This window comes from Oncorhynchus nerka, linkage group LG2 (assembly GCF_034236695.1).
Source record: "Oncorhynchus nerka isolate Pitt River linkage group LG2, Oner_Uvic_2.0, whole genome shotgun sequence".
Classification (NCBI taxonomy): domain Eukaryota; kingdom Metazoa; phylum Chordata; class Actinopteri; order Salmoniformes; family Salmonidae; genus Oncorhynchus; species Oncorhynchus nerka.
In genome coordinates, this window is record NC_088397.1 from 32228919 (window position 1) to 32246374 (window position 17456).

The 17456-nt window shown below is 44.3% G+C and overlaps 1 protein-coding gene across 6 annotated transcripts in view; it reads left to right on the plus strand.

The window, feature by feature from the left end:
* The window catches only part of LOC115134396 (muscleblind-like protein 2a), a 67928-nt gene that overhangs the window by 34432 nt on the left and 16040 nt on the right, over nucleotides 1–17456 (plus strand). For 4 of the 6 annotated variants that reach the window (XM_029668327.2, XM_029668352.2, XM_029668370.2 and 1 more), the window contains exons 3-5: nucleotides 13080–13247; nucleotides 13362–13565; nucleotides 14594–14842. In XM_029668327.2, the coding sequence (XP_029524187.1) occupies nucleotides 13080–13247; nucleotides 13362–13565; nucleotides 14594–14842 (621 nt within the window). Of the gene's footprint in view, nucleotides 1–13079; nucleotides 13248–13358; nucleotides 13566–14593; nucleotides 14843–17456 lie in introns of all 6 variants that reach the window. The other 2 variants (XM_029668308.2, XM_029668361.2) reach the window with 1 other exon arrangement.

The following is a 17456-nucleotide window of genomic DNA, read 5'->3' on the forward strand; positions in this document are numbered from 1 at the left end:
GTCTTCTTTTCAACAAACACTGGGAGATGAATTCACCTTTCAGAAGGACAATAACCTCACGACATTCAATGTCGACTTGCTCACCAAGACGACATTGAATGTTCCCGAGTGGCCTAGTTAAAATTTTGACTTAAATATGCCTAAAAATCTATGGGAAGACTTGAAAATGGCTGTCTAGCAATGATCAACAATCAACTTGACAGAGCTTGAATTTAAAAAATAATAATGTGCAAATATTGTACAATCCAGGTTGGAGAATAAGGGATACAGGAGGTCGTGTGCAGCCCTCCTTGGCCAGGTCCTTCAGGATGCCTTTAAAGAGGACGTCTCTGTGGAGCTGCTCAGTCCCAGAGGTGCTAGGTATATGCCAGGAAACACTCATACCCATGTTTTCCATACCATTTTCAGTCAAAAAAATTTGTAAACATAAAGAAATAACTAGCATCTAGCTAACAGATCGGAACTGAATCCCGTGGGGTGTTTGTGTTTCATTCAGAAACTATTCAGATCCCTTGACTTTTCCCACATGTATGTTACAGCCTTATTCTAAAATTGATGAGCAAAACATTTATTTAATCTACACAATACCCCATAATGACAGGTCTTTAGAAATTTGTATTTATTAAACATAAACAGTAATACCTTATTTATATATGTATTCAAACCCTTTGCTATGAGACTCGAAATTGAGCTCCGGTGCATCCTGTTTCCATTGATCATCCTTGAGATGTTTCTACAACTTGATTGGAGTCCACCTGTGGTAAATTCAATTGATTGGACATGATTTGGAAAGGCACACATCTGTCTATATAAGGTCCCACAGTTGACAGACAGTGCATGTCAGAGTAAAAACCAAGCCATGAGGTCGAAGCAATTGTCCGTAGAGCTCCGAGACAGGATTGTGTCGAGGCACAGTTCTGGGGAAGGGTACCAAAAAATGTCTGCAGCATTGAAGGTCCCAAGAACACAGTGGCCTCCGTTTTTAAATGAAGGACGTTTGGAACAACAACACTCTTAGAGCTGGCCAGCTGTCAAAACTGAGCAATCGGGGAAGAAGGGCCTTGGTCAGGGAGGTGACCAAGAACCTGATGGTCACTCTGACAGAGCTCCAGAGTTCCTCTGTGGGGGCACTGGGGGACTAGTCAGGATCGAGGGAAAGATGAACAGAGCAAAGTACAGAGATCCTTGATAACCTGCTCCAGGGTGCTCAGGAACTCAGACTGTGGTGCAGGTTTGTTCACCTTCCAACAGGACAATGACCCTAAGCACACAGCCAAGACCACGAAGGAGTGGCTTCGGGACAAGTCTCTCTAAATGTCCTTGAGTGGCCCAGCAAGAGCCCGGACTTGAACCCGATCGAACATCTCTGTGGAGACCTGAAGATAGCTATGCAGCGACGTCTCCCCATCCAACCTAGCAGAACTTGAGAGGAACTGCAGAGAAGAATGGGAGAAACTCCCCAAATACAGGTGTGCCAAGCTTGTAGTGTCATACCCAAGAAGACTCGAGGCTTGTAATCGCTGCTAAAGGTGCTTCAATAAAGTACTGAGTAAAGGGTCTGAATACTTATGTAAATGTAGGTTTTCATTTATTTGATTTTTTTTGTCTAAAAACGTTTTTTTGCTTTGACATTATGGGTGGTTGTGTGTAGATTGATTTTAGAATAAGGCTGTAACGTAAGAAAATGTGGAATAAGTCAAGTGGTCTAAATGCTTTCCGGCTGCACTATAGATTCATTTTAGATTGGCTAGCAATTGTTGTTTATTTTCTCTCTTGAAATGGCAATTTTTTCTCTAATTGCAGTTTGACGTTGGCCAGTACTTATTCTACAATCCTTTTCCTCCTAGAAGGTTTCAGTGACGAATAGGCCAATCTTACAACTGGTATGCAAGTGTCTGAAATGGACTGAGTGCTCATGACAGTTAGGCTTCGTTGTAAGGAATATTGCCTCGGTCCTGAACCTCGGCCTGTCAACACAGAGGTTGGGATGCACGCCTGTGTGTATGTGTGTCGTCGGATTAGTGCAGCTCAACAGGGTGGGTTTCATGTCTCAGCAGGTCACAGATGATCAGATTAACTGGAGCAGGCACGGCTCACTGGATTACCAGCCCAGCCTACTGGGCTACAGCATAGACCTGGGAGGCACCTGCAGTAAGAGCAGTGAAGACACACACACACACACACACACACACACATCCTAACTCTCTCTATGTTGACTGGCAAGCAGAACACACACACAATTCTGTAACATACATGCACACAAAAAACTTGCCCTCGCTCTTAGATCAGGACGCTCCCTCATAACTGGTCCACAACAATATGTCAGACAGTCCTCTGTCAACAAGCGCAGAAGTTAGACTTGCTTTTTGTCCGAAAGACTAAGTGTGTATATTTCTGCTGTATCTCAAGGATCATCATTGTATTAAGAGCCACCCTGCTATTTTCAAGCTGTTTTCTTTCCACGTCTTTCACAGAAACCGTGTGCGTGCTCAATGTTCCAGGCAGCACCTCACTCTGAATACACTCTCATTGATGTTACAGTCAAAGAATTAGAATGAGTTTGTGTTCTATTTCTGATGCACACACAGTACTGCCTGCCACATTTGTCTACAACGCCCTCTCCCCAGATGGAGATGTGTTTTTGGGAGTGTGTGTGTGTGTTGTGTGTGGGCCTGTGGTAGAGGGACCCCTGCTGAGGAGCGTCCCTACACAGATGACAGTGTGTGTGTCCTGCGTCTGAGAAAACAGGAGGGAGGAATTATCACCACCTATCTTTCTCACTCACTCTCCCTCCTTCTTTCTCGCTCTTCTCTCCTCTGCAGTGGAAAGCCAGGAGGCTTAGGAGGCTCTTTGCCACACTCCTGTGGTAATCTCAGGCGTGTCAGCGGTAGCACCGTTTACCCATCTCTAGGATTACGGGTGTTGAAACAAAGGCATATGTAATTACCGTCGAGCCAACACTGGAATCTAGTAGGCAGCGGCTAAATGCATCGGGAGACGTGTGTGTGTGTGTGTGTGTGTGTGTGTGTGTGTGTGAGAGAGAGACAAAAAGCAAGAACAAAGTCCTCTGTTCCCAAATTTATTTTTCTTAATGGTGACTCTCATTTGTGTTGACGCATAATAGCCTTATGATGAGATGTAGGCCGACACAAAATGGGCAAGGTTTGCTACAGATATATCTACCGTTCTTTCTTCAATTGTACTTTTCACTATTTCTATGGTGTAAGAAACTCTGAAGTTAAAGGAAACGCTAATGGGTATAGTTCATCTTCTCAAATGTCAAGATTAAAAGCCATAGGATATGATTTCAGTATGGAAGTACAGCATTTCAATTAGTGCCTATTTTCTTTTAGAAGACCTGTGTGCATGGAGTTGAATGCCTCAACTTGAGCTAGGGTGGCCAGCACTGCTTACGGATGTCATGGCACCTCGAGGAGTATTCATGGCTGAGGTGAACCTGTTACAGTGGGCCTAAGTGGAATAGGGCACCGGAAAGGGATACTACTACCCCTAAGGAGGATGAAGGGACCTCCTGTCTGTGTGCATCCAGCAACGAGAACCATTCCGCTTTCTTCCAGAGCGGTGTCGGGACCTGCTTTTTCTGGGCCTTAACGTGTTCTGTAAGTGCCCATCCTGTTGGGTTCTCTCTCATTGCAGAAGGTTTCGCTAAAATGTCACACTTGACTGGGAATAAGGTTGACATGCCAGCAGCCATTAATGCCCAGAGAGAGAACGAGAGATGGAGAGCGAGACCTAGGGAGAGGAAGACGGACAGAGGGAGAAACTGAGGAAGAGAAGAGGCCACCCGGTCAGGGCAGTGGAGACATGAGCCCCTCTGATATGGTGTAAGGGGATTACAGATATTCCTGGCTTCTTGTCATAGAAATTAGTGTCAGTTCTCACAGCGATCAAAGCCCTCCCCTCGTTGCCGGGGAGAAGAACTAAAGGATAAAGGGGAAGGACTTTGTGTTGTCAGAGCTTCTCCGGAGGTGCAGTCATCTCAGGTGTTGTGGTGGATGTCTCTGGAAACGCAAAGGCATGAATAAATAATGTTTAGCACAATAACTAACGTACAGAGAGATTCCTAGCCCGTGGCGTTCCACTATGTCTCACCAGTGCCTCATAAATTTTTTTTTCTCTGTCACTCTTCTTCCTTGATTGAAATGGCATTCGGTCTTAATGGCCTTCTCGTCTGTCACTCTTCTCCCAATGGCCATCGATCCTGGCTGTCAGGATGGTGATAATGTCATAATGTGGGTTTCAGCTATGTGAACCCTGTGCAGCACCTTTCTCCTGAGGGAGAATGAGTAGCTTGTGTCTGACCCTAGTCACACAGAGAGAGCGACAGAACCCCACCACTTCACTCCATAACTAAAGCCCCCTCTCATTCACCAACATTGTCTCTCTCCCCCGAAGCCATATAGATGCAATGTAATTTCGTTTCATTTGTCACATGCTTCTAAGACAACAAGTGTAGACTAAAAGTGAAATGCCTACTTATAGGTCATTTTCCAACAATGCAGAGTTGAATACAAGATACAAAATATAATAAAACATATAGTGACACAAGGAAAGCCACCCAGCCTTCCCTGAATTAGGGTTTGGCTTTACTTTATTTATATTTTTTGCACCTCTGTCGGCTGGAGAGACGGTGAACCTCTGTCTCGGTCGAGGCAGAATAGAGCCCCATTGAAAGGAAAATGCAAATGGCCAGTAGTTAGCGGAGGCCTCAACTGAAGCGCCATTCTGCTGCCCCTGGTAAAGTGGCCCTCTGTGCTGTGCCACCCACAGACACGCAGTCATCTCTGTCTCGATTCAGGGCACAGCTGATTGAGAAGGTGGGAGGGTCTGAGTTTTTTTTTCTTTCTAGGCAGTGATGGGGGCTGGGGGTGGGGCATGCCAATACAGCAGCAGGCAGCCACAGTGTTGCCTTAAAGGTACGTGTTTTACCTTCCTCACGAAGGCCTCGTCGAGGACAGCAGTGTCATTCTGTTTCTGGTAATGTAGCACAATGCTTAAGCAACAGCAGTATAGTAGTAGTCTTGCTTGCCCCAAACTCACAGCAGCTGTGGGAAGAGACTAACTAGGCTAGCTTATTATTGAGATTCTTGAGGGAAACAACTTTGGCTCCATTTGACTACCCCGATATGACGACAAGGGAAAAGTGCCATGATTCGATCACAACATGCAAAAACCCAATTTCTCAGTGTTAAAGACTTTGGATTCACATTTATTTTAACCAAGTAAGTTGACTGGGAACACATTTTCATTTACAGCAATGACCTGGGGAATAGTTACAGGGGAGAGGAGGGGGACGAATGAGCCAATTGTAAGCTGGTGATGATTAGGTGACCGTGAGGGTATGAGGGACAGCTTGGGAATTTAGACAGGACACCGGGGTTAACACCCCTACTCTTACGATAAGTGCCATGGGATCTTTAGTGACCACAGAGAGTCAGGACACCCGTTTAATGTCCCATCCGAAAGACAGCAACCTACACAGGGCAGCGTCCCCAATCACTGCCCTGTGGCATTGGGATATTTATTTTGACCTGAGGAAAGAGTGCCTCCTTACTGGCACTCCAACACCACTTCCAGCAGCATCTCGTCTCCCATCTAGGGACTGACCAGGACCAACCCTGTTTAGCTTCAGAGGCAAGCCAGCAGTGGGATGCAAGGTGGTATGCATGGGCAATTATTAGGTGTAATTAGTTAGCCTCCAAGGGGACACGCCTAAATGGATTAAGTGAGCATAATCCTAATCTGTTCATGAAATAACAGGCGTTCATCTCTGTCCCCCTGGGATTATTCTGGCAATCATTTGGGTGAGGTTTTTTTCTCGCCTGAGTAGCCTCCCTGACAAAAATAAAATTAAACCATGTAGTGTTCAGCAAAATAATAACACAATGTCAAATACAGGTAGCCTAGTCCAATCACGTTAACCGTTACACTCTCGCGGGAATTCCTTCTGCTAGCATCAGTAATTCTACATTTGTTGTTAGCCCAGCTAGCATGGACACTGACAGTTGTGAATCTGATGCAACCGAAGAGCTACTGCCCCCTTACCCAGGAAAGCACCGAACAACAGACAGGGACGTTGGACCATCGAAGAGGCGCAAATAGGATGATTTGTGGTTCACTTATATTGGGAGTAGTCTCCTCAGCCACATTGTGTTATAGACATTGTGTTATATGTGCAAAAGTACTATCTCACAACTCGATGAAATGTTCACTCTTGCGCAGACATTTAGAAACAGAACATGCCAATTTGAAAAATAAGCCACAGGAGTTTTTTGAGCGAGAATTAAGACGACTTTCGAGTAGTAAGACATGTATAAAAGCAACGGATACCATTAATAAGAAGGGGCTAGAAGTGCCTTATATGGTGAGCTACCGAGTGGCTCGGACAGGTAAGCCCCATACTATTGTGGAGGACTTCATTCTTCCTGCTGCTGTGGATATGGCTGGGACAATGCTGGGGGAAAAGGCCAAAAAAACTATACAGACAATGTCTTCATAAAACACTTTCACGACGCATCAGTGACATGGCAGGAGATGTTTTGAAACCATTACTGCTTCGCATACAAGCCAGGGAATTCTATGCGTTACAGCTGGGCGAGTCAACAGACATGGTGGGCCTGGCACTGCTCCTGGGATATGTCCGTTACGTTTATACCTGTAATGATGGTACAAAAGCCATGACATGGAGACACAGTGGAGTGGTAATGAGCATGCAAGCAGTTGCTCCCGATGCCACTTGGGTACACTGCAGCATCCACCGAGAGGCTCTTGCTGCCAAGTGAATGCCTGACAGCTTAATAGATGTTTTGGACACTACAGTGAAAATGGTTAACTTTGTTAATGCAAGGCCCCTGAACTCGTGTATTTTCTGTACTATGCAATGATATGGGCCGCGACCATGTAACACTTTTACAACATACATGAGTGCGCTGCTTATCAAGGGGCAAAGTATTGACGTGTTTTTTTTAATTGAGAGACTAGCTTAAAGTTTTCTTTACTGACCATCATTTTCACTTGTCTGACTGCTTGCATGATGAGTTTCTCACACAAATGGCCTATCTGGGTGATGTTTTTTCTCGCCTGAATGATCTGCATCTAAGATTACAGGGACTCTCCTCAACTATATTCAATGTGCAGGACAAAATTGAGGCTATGATTAAGAAGTTGGAGCTCTTCTCTGTCTGCACTAACAAGGACAACACACAGGTCTTTCCGTCATTGTATGATTTCTTTTGTGTGTAAATTCATTTAAGCTTACGGACAATGTCAAATGTCATATAGCGAAGTTCCTGAGTGAGTCGGGTGCGCAATTACGCAGGTACTTTCCTGAAACGTTTGACACAAACAACTAGATTCGTTATCCCTTTCAAGCCCTGCCTCCAGTCCACTTACCGATATCTGAACAAGAGATCGTCATCGAAATTGCAACAAGCGGTTCTGTGAAAATGTTATTTAATCAGAAGCCACTGACAGATTTCTGGCAGATTTCTGCCTTGGCAAATCATGCTGTTAAGACTAGAGTTTGACCGATTATGATTTTTCAATACCGATACTGATTATTGGAGGACCAAAAAAGCCGAAACCGATTAATCGGATGATTTTTAAAAATGTATTTGTAATAATGACAATTACAACAATACTGAATCAACACTTATTTTAACACATCAATAAAATCTATTTAGCCTCAAATAAATAATGAAACATGTTCAATTTGGTTGAAATAATGCAAAAACAAAGTGTTGGCGAAGAAATTAAAAGTACAATATGTGCCATGTAAGAAAGCTAACGTTTAAGTTCCTTGCTCAGAACATGAGATAATATGAAAGCTGGTGGTTCCTTTTAACATGAGTCTTCAATATTCCAAGTTAAGAAGTTTTAGGTTGTAGTTATTATCGGACTATTTCTCTCTATACGATTTGTATTTCATATACCTTTGACTATTAGATGTTCTTATAGGCACTTTAGTATTGCCAGTGTAACAGTATAGCTTCCGTCCCTCTCCTCGCTCCTACCTGGGCTCGAACCAGGAACACATCGACAACAGCCACCCTCGAAGCATCGTTACCCATCACTCCACAAAAGCCTGCAAGGGGAACAACTACTCCCAAGTCTCAGAGCGAGTCAAGTTTGAAACGCTATTAGTGCGCACCCCGCTAACTAGCTAGCCATTTCACATCGGTTACACCAGCCTAATCTCGGGAGTTGATAGTCTTGAAGTCATAAACAGCGCAATGCTTGAAGCATTGCGAAGAGCTGCTGGCAAAATGCACGAAAATGCTGTTTGAATGAATGCTTACAAGCCTGCTGGTGCCTACCATCGCTCAGTCAGACTGCTCTATCAAATCATAGACTTAATTATAACATAATAACACACACAAATATGAGCCTTAGGTCATTAATATGGTCGAATCCGGAAACTATCATCTCGAAAAGAAGACGTTTATTCTTTCAGTGAAATACGGAACCGTTCCGTATTTTATCTAATGGGTGGCATCCATAAGTCTAAATATTCCTGTTACATTGCACAACCTTCAATGTTATGTCATAATTATGTAAATTTCTGGCAAATTAGTTCGCAACGAGCCAGGCGGTACAAACTGTTGCATATACCCTGACTCTGCGTGCAATGAACGCGAGAGAAGTGACACAATTTCACCTGGTTAATAATTGCCTGCTAACCTGGATTTCTTTTAGCTAAATGTGCAGGTTTAAAAATATATACTTCTGTGTACTGATTTTAAGAAAGGCATTGATGTTTATGGTTAGGTACAGTCGTGCAACGATTGTTAAATCATCCCCCGTTTGGCTAAATTGGCTGTCTTTGTTAGGAAGAAATAGTCTCCACACAGTTCGCAACGAGCCAGGCGGCCCAAACTGCTGCATATACCCTAACTCTGTTGCAAGAGAAGTGACACAATTTCCTAAGGTAAAATACATTTATGTTAGCAGGCAATATTAAATATGCAGGTTTAAAAATATATACTTGTGTATTGATTTTAAGAAAGGTATTGATGTTTATGGTTCGGTGCTTTCCCGGGTAAGGGGGCAGTAGCTCTTCAGCTGCATCAGATTCACAACTGTCAGTGTTCATGCTAGCTGGGCTAACAACAAATGTAGAATTACTGATGCTGGCATTCGATGTGCTCGTGGAAGCAGAACAGCTTGTGTCGTGGACAGGTGCAGGTGTAGTACTGCTGGTATGTGTATCTATGGATGCGGGCCTTACTTCTTTTAAGCATTTATCCGTTTTAGAGCAAACGGAATGAGCTGCAGTTACGTTTGGCTACATACAGACCGTTAGTGGAATTCCCGTGAGAGAGTAACGGTTAATGTGATTGGATGTTAATTATTTGACTAGGCTACTTGTATTTGACATTGTGTTGTTATTTCGCTGAACTCTACATGGTTTAATTTTTATTTTTGGCAGTGAAATTAGGCTTCTCAGGCGAGTCAAAAAACCTCACCCAAAGAAAGCATTTAATAGTATTATACTGCCTGCCTCATTGTCATCGCTTTTCAAACCCCTAAGAGACAATTATCTTCTTAACCCTCTTATATTATTAGGCCTGGTATCACAAATGAGCTAGATGCATAGATCCTTGACTTTGTGCTGACATTTTGAAACAGACCCAGCTAGCAGAAGGGATCCACTGTGTCATTACATCCGAACGATGTAGCGTCTGAAACGGGCTTATTTAACAGGGTAATCATGTGCCTCAGGTTTGAAAAGCCCCTTTTCATAAATGTGTGCTCTGAGGCGATGGTGAGGATGAATAGATTCTTGCTCCGTGTGTGGGTGGTTAAGACAACTGGGCCTCTCTTAACCCCCCCCCCCCCCCCCCCCTGGCAAGATAACATCTGACTCGAGCTCTAATGACGGTCTCTCGCTCAGTGGTTCATCATCTGAGACAGGCAGCTTTTTAGCACTGTCATTGTTACATGAGGAATGCTCCGGAGCACTCTCCGGCAGCTCTGCTCGGGGAGACAGCCAGAAACGCTCCTCTATCTGCAGAGTCAGTGGCGCGACTCCCTCTGAACAGACCGACCCTGCTTGCGTCATCTCACGTGTACCTACTGCATAAGTGTTCTAGCCAGCATCGCTGTGACTTCGAGAGCCGGTGGGCTCGAAGTTAATTACGTACGTGACTGAAAAGGACACTGTGATTATCATTTAATAACGCTTATTACAATTTACACCGCTCCTTCAATGCTAATAAGCAGAAGTAAAGTGGTTTAGGAGGAGAGCATATGGACCGCTGTGCCCCCTACATTTGATACGTTCCTAATGTGTCAAATGAAACGCTCTACCAAAGTGTGTTTTATAGCTGCTTAACTCCTCCCTCAAATGGCGAGTAACGATGCTCAAAACTGGCACCAAATGCATTGAATCAATCATGACACTGGCAGCAAAATGTCACGAAGAAAGCATTGTTGTAATGTGGCTTGTTTCTAACCATGATTTTCAGAGTTTTTCCTGACCACAGAAAATAGGCTATAACTAGGTTCTGGGGTTTGGTCCAGGTGGTCACGGCCCTACTCATGCGATAGTGCTTTGACCCCTGACAATCTAATGCCCTTCAGGCCATCCTCACAGTAACAGGGAAGGCATCCAAAGCTCAGCCTCAGCAGCACCGCATCCCCCATCACTCTTCCCCTCCCAGCAGTCGCCATGGAGTCGGTCTGCCCAGAGCGGCGTCAGTGAGAGAGGCTTTGATTGGTTTTCACACTTCTCAGGTTCTTAGCTACGATGCGCAGCGATAACATTACTCTTTGGCTGTGGATGGAGTAAAGCGGAGGAGGGATATCTATAGCACTATTATGCGCCAGTGGAGAAACTGAGCGGGAGTACAGTACAGCACTGGCACAAACTAGCTGTAGAAACTGAAGGGGGTGTAGAGTGCAGCCCTGTGGCACCCCATCTGACTGGCGACTTGACTTTCCCCACACTAAACCAAGACCTCTGTGCCCCTCCACTAGGGAAAATGGTGATCATATCCTGAAATATAGGAGTTCTTTGAAGGATGGTGCATGATTGCATTCCTTTTATATCAGGCCTATAAACTCTGTATTAGTCTCATGATGATAGATAACTAACAGTGTTTGTTGTTAACAGTGTAGCCTACTTTGCCCCAAACTTGTCTTAGAGATGATTGTATGATGGGTTTAGTACTTAATCATATTATATCTAGCTACAGCTAGTTTCTTACATAAATAAGGCATACCTTCACACATATAGCTTTGTTGGGCTCAGCTCAACTTCATATCCCAAATCACATCCGTGTGAATGTCAGCTCTCAGTTTGATGCTCCCACTGGTGCTTTTTTATCACAGTGGGGTAAAAAACAGGCACTTTCCATCAGGTTTCTAATTTTGTATCGGGCTGACAACACCCGGCTGACCAGCGTGATTACACGTTATTTGCTCTGCGAACTCCCCGGTGTCTGATAACCCCTCCTTGATTAAAGGTCTGCTCACGTTCGTGACCAGAACAATAAGCCGGATTTTGAAACGGGGGAACCGTAAAGCGTGGTTCAGATTTACAACCACCCTTATAGAATTGATGTTGACATGTGATGTGAAGAAAAATATTTGGTCATCAAAAATACGGTCCACTTCATCTTCTCTGACATTTTGCCTTGGCTAAAAGCAGAAGCATCATGTTCCCATTATTTTAGAAGGGGCACGAAAGTATGCGAGGATGGAGGGGTGTGGTACTCTTTTCGGGAAGTAGGAGAATTTAGAATTTTTCAAACATCTGAAACAGCTTTTTGCCGCATTCTAGAGCCATAATCATTATTCTATATTTTTCTGTATAGGTTATGTAAGCATACCTGTTGGGCTGTCTGTATCCTCGTGACTGGTGGTTATTTAGAAACTACAATTTGGGTAAAAATGTTCGTCTTATTCTGTACATTTAGTAGTTGCTTGCATTTCTAAGGTCTAGCAACCTTTCCAGCAGACATGCCAGCTAAGATTGTTAGAGTAGCTTTTCTAACTTGATTGATAGCCTGAAATGGCTTGGTAGCTAGTTATGAAGTTGGGAGATTGGGGAACATATCTAGCTAGCTAAAGCCAACTTCATAAAATTGCTTGGTGGCTAGTATTACAACAGAACATTTTGTGTTTTATTTACAAAGGAATGAATGGACAAACGCTGTGTGTGTGTGTGTGTGTGTGTGTCACTCTACACCCTTTCTCTTTCTCCATTGAGTGTCTAGCGTCCTGCCAAGGCATCATTTTACTCATGCACCTTGGAAGTAAGAAGTGGGGGGGTACTCTTTTCCTTGTCCAGTCAGTGGGCACCTTCCTCATAATACCGCTGATAGGTATTTGTATAAAAAATTATGAAACAATGTGTGCTTAAATTAAGTTTAGCAATTAAAACAGGACAAATCTGAGGGAGCACGTGCCAATCTGCAGTAGTAAACGCAGCTCTAGGTCAGAGCTAGCTAGGCAGTGTGTGCATGGGGAGTGGCTGGCTGTATGCTGGTTTGTCAGTGGACTGGTAGGGAGGTTGTCCTATTTCAGCATGAACCCATGACTGGGGAGCTGGTGCTTAGCTAATTAGGTCACTGCTCTCCCCTTACTGCCTGGTGGTGTGGAGGTGAGGCATTTCAACAGCAGAAGATAGATACCGGATGCTTCAGATTTATACATCCAGTGAAATATCTGGTGCCTTGTTCTATCTTTGGCGTCATTATCTTGCTAACACACGTTGAAGCCAAAGCTACACATTGTAAGGTTTTAAATATCCTTTATTGAAGCAGCTAGCTAGCTAGCTAGCGAGCTCAAACCTCTGAGCTAGCTACGCGCAGCCCCGTAGGGTTGCTGAGGCCAATACACACAACTCCCACAATGTTTGATATTAGGATCCCCATTAGCCGCTGCAAAAGCATCAGCTGTGAATATCAATGTTGCCCCTCAGTATTCAATGTATTTAAGTCTGTCTGCATATGCCTAACCTCTGACCTGTCTTTAGGGTTTATTCATAATCTCGGTCTTTAACAAGGTCTTTCTTTAACTTGTGTTAATGTATTTTTTATTGTATTTTTTTTCAGGGCCGATGCACGCGAGAGAACTGCAAATACCTCCACCCCCCGGCCCACCTCAAGACTCAGCTGGAGATCAACGGCCGCAACAACCTCATACAACAGAAGACGGCAGCAGCCATGTTGGCTCAACAGATGCCTTTCATGTTCCCTGGCACGACCATGCAGCCTACCATGGTGAGTATAATGGACTACTTGTTTATGTCTCTACCTCTCTCACCTCTTTAACATTTCCGTCCCTCTCTGTCTCCCCTCTTCCCCCCCACCTCACCCCATATTCCTCGGTAGCAGTCGTTTCCTATTAACCAGGGCCTGGGCTCCAGCCCGGGTCTGAGCTATGCTCCCTACCTGACCCACATGACCCACAGCATGGGCATGATGCCCACCGAGATGCTCCAGCCCAGCACCCAGAGTATCATCGTTCCCGGCAGCCCTCCCTGCTCCATGCAGAGCTCCTCCTCCAACCAGAAGCTGCTACGCACGGACAAGCTGGAGGTACACCACCACTAACCAATAACAATACTAGATGTCCTAGTATATTAGCAGTTAGGAGACATCACCAACTAACCAATAACAATACCAGGAGTTAGGAGAGCCGGCCTCTGGGCGGTCACGATACAAGGAATCAAGAGAGTTTGCCCTACGAGGTGTTGGGAAAGCCTCTCCATAATTATTATCTCACGACATCATCCTTACCCACCTAGGTTGAGGTAGAAGTTACCCCTTTTAACACAGATCTTATTTTTACTTAGTCCTAACCTCACCCATCAGAGAGAACATTTTATATTTTACATACTCCCTTTCCACACACCTTGACGTTGAAAGAATAGAGGACTTTAAGAACTTGAGCGCTGGCCAACAGAATTCTAGACCTCACCGTTGTTTAAATCTACTTAAGGTAGATGAGGTTATTTCAATGGGGGTGGTTTTTGTTTATACAACAACTAAGCACCCAGGCCATTGTGTCGTAATGAAAACAAAGAATAGCCTTGGAAGGATGGCAAGCAAAGACAGGCCTCGGGGTGTAGGTGTATTGTGTGTTTATCTCAAAGTGCCGTCACTTAGCAACAGAGCCATGTGGTTGCTAATGAGAGGCCGTGTTCCACTGAGGAATGGGGACACTCCCCACGCTAAGTGAGACTGTTTACCTCCTTCTGCGCGTGTTTGTAGAGGGGCTGTGTGTGTTCTTCGTGTGTCTTTGCATGTGTGTGGATTTGAGTGTGTGTTTGCGTGTACATGTGCGTGCGTGTTCTCCCCACACTTAGTGAGTGTGCGGTGTTGTTTTACATCCCAGGCTGTGAGTGAAGCCCCCTGTGATTGACTACGCCCAGGCTCTGAATAGATAAACACATCAATCTGTTCATTATTCAGTCTATAGTTATAAACCCAATGATAAGTTGTTGTTATGTTATCGGCATGTGTATTATATTGTATGATATATTAAACCAATATTTGTGTCTGTCTGTCTGTCTGTGTGTGTGTGTGTGTCTGTTTGTCCGTGTGCACCCCACCCTCCTTCCCAGGTGTGCCGGGAGTTCCAAAGGGGCAACTGCGCGCGTGGCGAGACGGACTGCCGCTTCGCTCACCCCAGCGACAGCCCTATGATTGACACTAGCGACAACACGGTGACCGTGTGCATGGACTACATCAAGTCACGCTGCTCCCGGGAGAAGTGCAAGTACTTCCACCCGCCGGCCCACCTGCAGGCCAAGATCAAGGCTGCGCAGCACCAGGCCAACCAGACAGCCGTGGCCGCACAAGCCGCCGCCATGGTGAGACCCTCCGCCCCCCACCCTCACAGCCTGTAGTGTAGAGTAGTGAGCACCTCACAGCACACACACTAGAGTAGGGTGGCAAAAAAATCTGCTAACTTTTCCAAATTCCCTGGTTTGCCGAAATCCTGGTTGAAATATTCCTGAAATCAGGAGGAAATCCTTGAACTGTAATTTCTGGAAAACCTGGGACTTTTGGGAAAATTACAAGACTTTTGTAGCCCCAGCAATGTCAGACAGCACACCTGACAAAGGGCCAGATCAAGAAATATAATTTCTAATGTTTATAATATGTAATCAACTATAGACGATTAGTTTGGTAAAGTACACAAACTTAAATCTTGAAAATTCTACTTTACACAACTACAAAAGAACACAAGTACATAAAATGTGGAGCACTGCTTTATTTTTCCATACAGTTGATATACCATCTTCCTAGTATGGACACTTTTATACAATTCACGGAAATGTGACCACTCAACCCACACTCAGGTCATTGTATAGGCTCTATAGTTATCAGGCTTTAGAGAAGGTAAAGTGAATGTATAACACGACCACAACAGTCTATGCTTGCGTCCCAAATGGTACCCTATTCCCTATGTAGTGCACTAATTTTGACCAGGGCCCATCCCAAATGGATTCTATTCCCTATATAGTGCACTAATTTTGACCAGGGCCCATCCCAAATGGTTTCTATTCCCTATATACTGCACTACTTTTGACCAGAGCCCTCTGTTCAAAAGTAATGCACTATAAGGGATTAGAGTGTCATTTGGGACATAGTCTTTCCCATAGTATAGCTTCAGGCTAGGAGCTTTTTTTCCCACCCTTGATCATCCATACAAAGACGATGCCCACCCTCGTCACAATGATAAGTTTAGAGCTCTGCAGATTAGTACAAATTGAATCAAGAGAGATGGATGAGAATGCGAGGCCATTGGTCCACTCCCTCATTATTGGACCCTCCCCCTTCACTAAGGCAGGCAGAGGCAGGCAGGAGCAGGTTTTGGCAATAGGACTTTCACTTGGCTGTGACCCTCCCTCCCCTCTCACTCTACTTCGTGTCCACATTGGTCCGAGTCAGTGGCTGTTGAAGGGGTGAACTTGGCTCTGTCTTGCTCGCTGTCACTCACACTGTGCTGTCACTGCTCTCGCGCTGCTGTCTGATTCCATGGCATCGTCCAGCATGCTTTTCGTCTCATCAGCTCGCTCGTCCATCGCTGCTTGCTCTAAAAACACAACCACACCTCCACTGATACTGGGTGAAAAGATGACCCGAGCACAGTTATGGTTGAAAAGAAAAAGGACCTAAACAATAGGAAAACACACGTCATCCAGTGCTGAAGCCATGATTATGAGTTTGACAACTCGCGCTCTGTTTCCTTAAGCTGGCGTGACCTGAGATAAAATATTGGGGCGACAGGGCTTATGGTTTACCGGAGGACAGAGAGCTTTTTAGTCAGCTCTATGCGAGCATTTCCCCCACTGCAATTATCTCAATAAATGTATCATGTACTATAAAGCCATTACAATGTATTGACACAAGGTACAGTAAGTAAGATTCTGTTTTAGTTTTTTACAAAGGAGAACTTATGTATATTTATCATTTCTATGACAGGATAGGAGCAGGAGCAAAAACGGAATCCCTGCCCGAATGGCAAAGCATATGGTTCCAGAAGCGAGAGGATTAACCTCTCGACCAGACTCTTGTCCTAAGTTAGATACAGTTACAGGCACTGAAAAGTTGTACCATAGTACAGTTTGTTGTGACAAACTATCAAAAGGAGTCAGAGTGCCATGTTGCTCATGCATTGTGTAATTTTCTAGTGCCCGGAGCTGTACCAACAATGCATGTATCATGACCCAAGGATTTGGTCATCTGGAAATATGCCCCAGACAGAACCAAGTTTATAGTACATAAGATTATAAACAACAGGTGGAGGTGGTTGAGTTTTACGCTATGCAGTTACACTGAGGTGTCATTTGATTTCATTTTGCTCCATTTTGTCTTCATAGCCTGTCGTGTCCCAAGTTGAATGCTGCCATCTTTGCTCCCCCCATAATTATTAAAACAGAACATTTCTACTCCCTCCTCCGTTTGCTTCCATTAACCATAACATTTCAGTCTGAATCTAACACCGAATCTGAGGTGTATTCATTTGGAATGATGGTAACACTTTATAAAATACCTAATACCTTTTATAAAAGGTACCGTAATGTAAAGTGTTCTAACGAAAAATCATAGTTTTATCCTACACGTAAAGGAAAGGCTTGTGCATGGTCTCGTTATCATAAGTGCCTTGGTTGTCCCATCGATGTTTGCTGTTTCCTTTGTGCAATGTCATCGATTTGGTTTCATTCAGAAGGCTTGCAAACAAACGCCATTTTTAAAATCTTCTTTAAATGTTATTGCATTGAGCAAATATCTATTTTTCTTTTACTGTAGAAACCAAGAGGAATGTAGAATAAACAGAGCTCCACATTCTGTGATGACTTTCCTAATAACAGATATTGTTACAATTCACATTTTGACTTTCACCTCTCCAAAGTTGCCCATTAACCACACACTAACAAGTTACACATTTGGGTTCACTCATGTATTAGTGCAGGTATG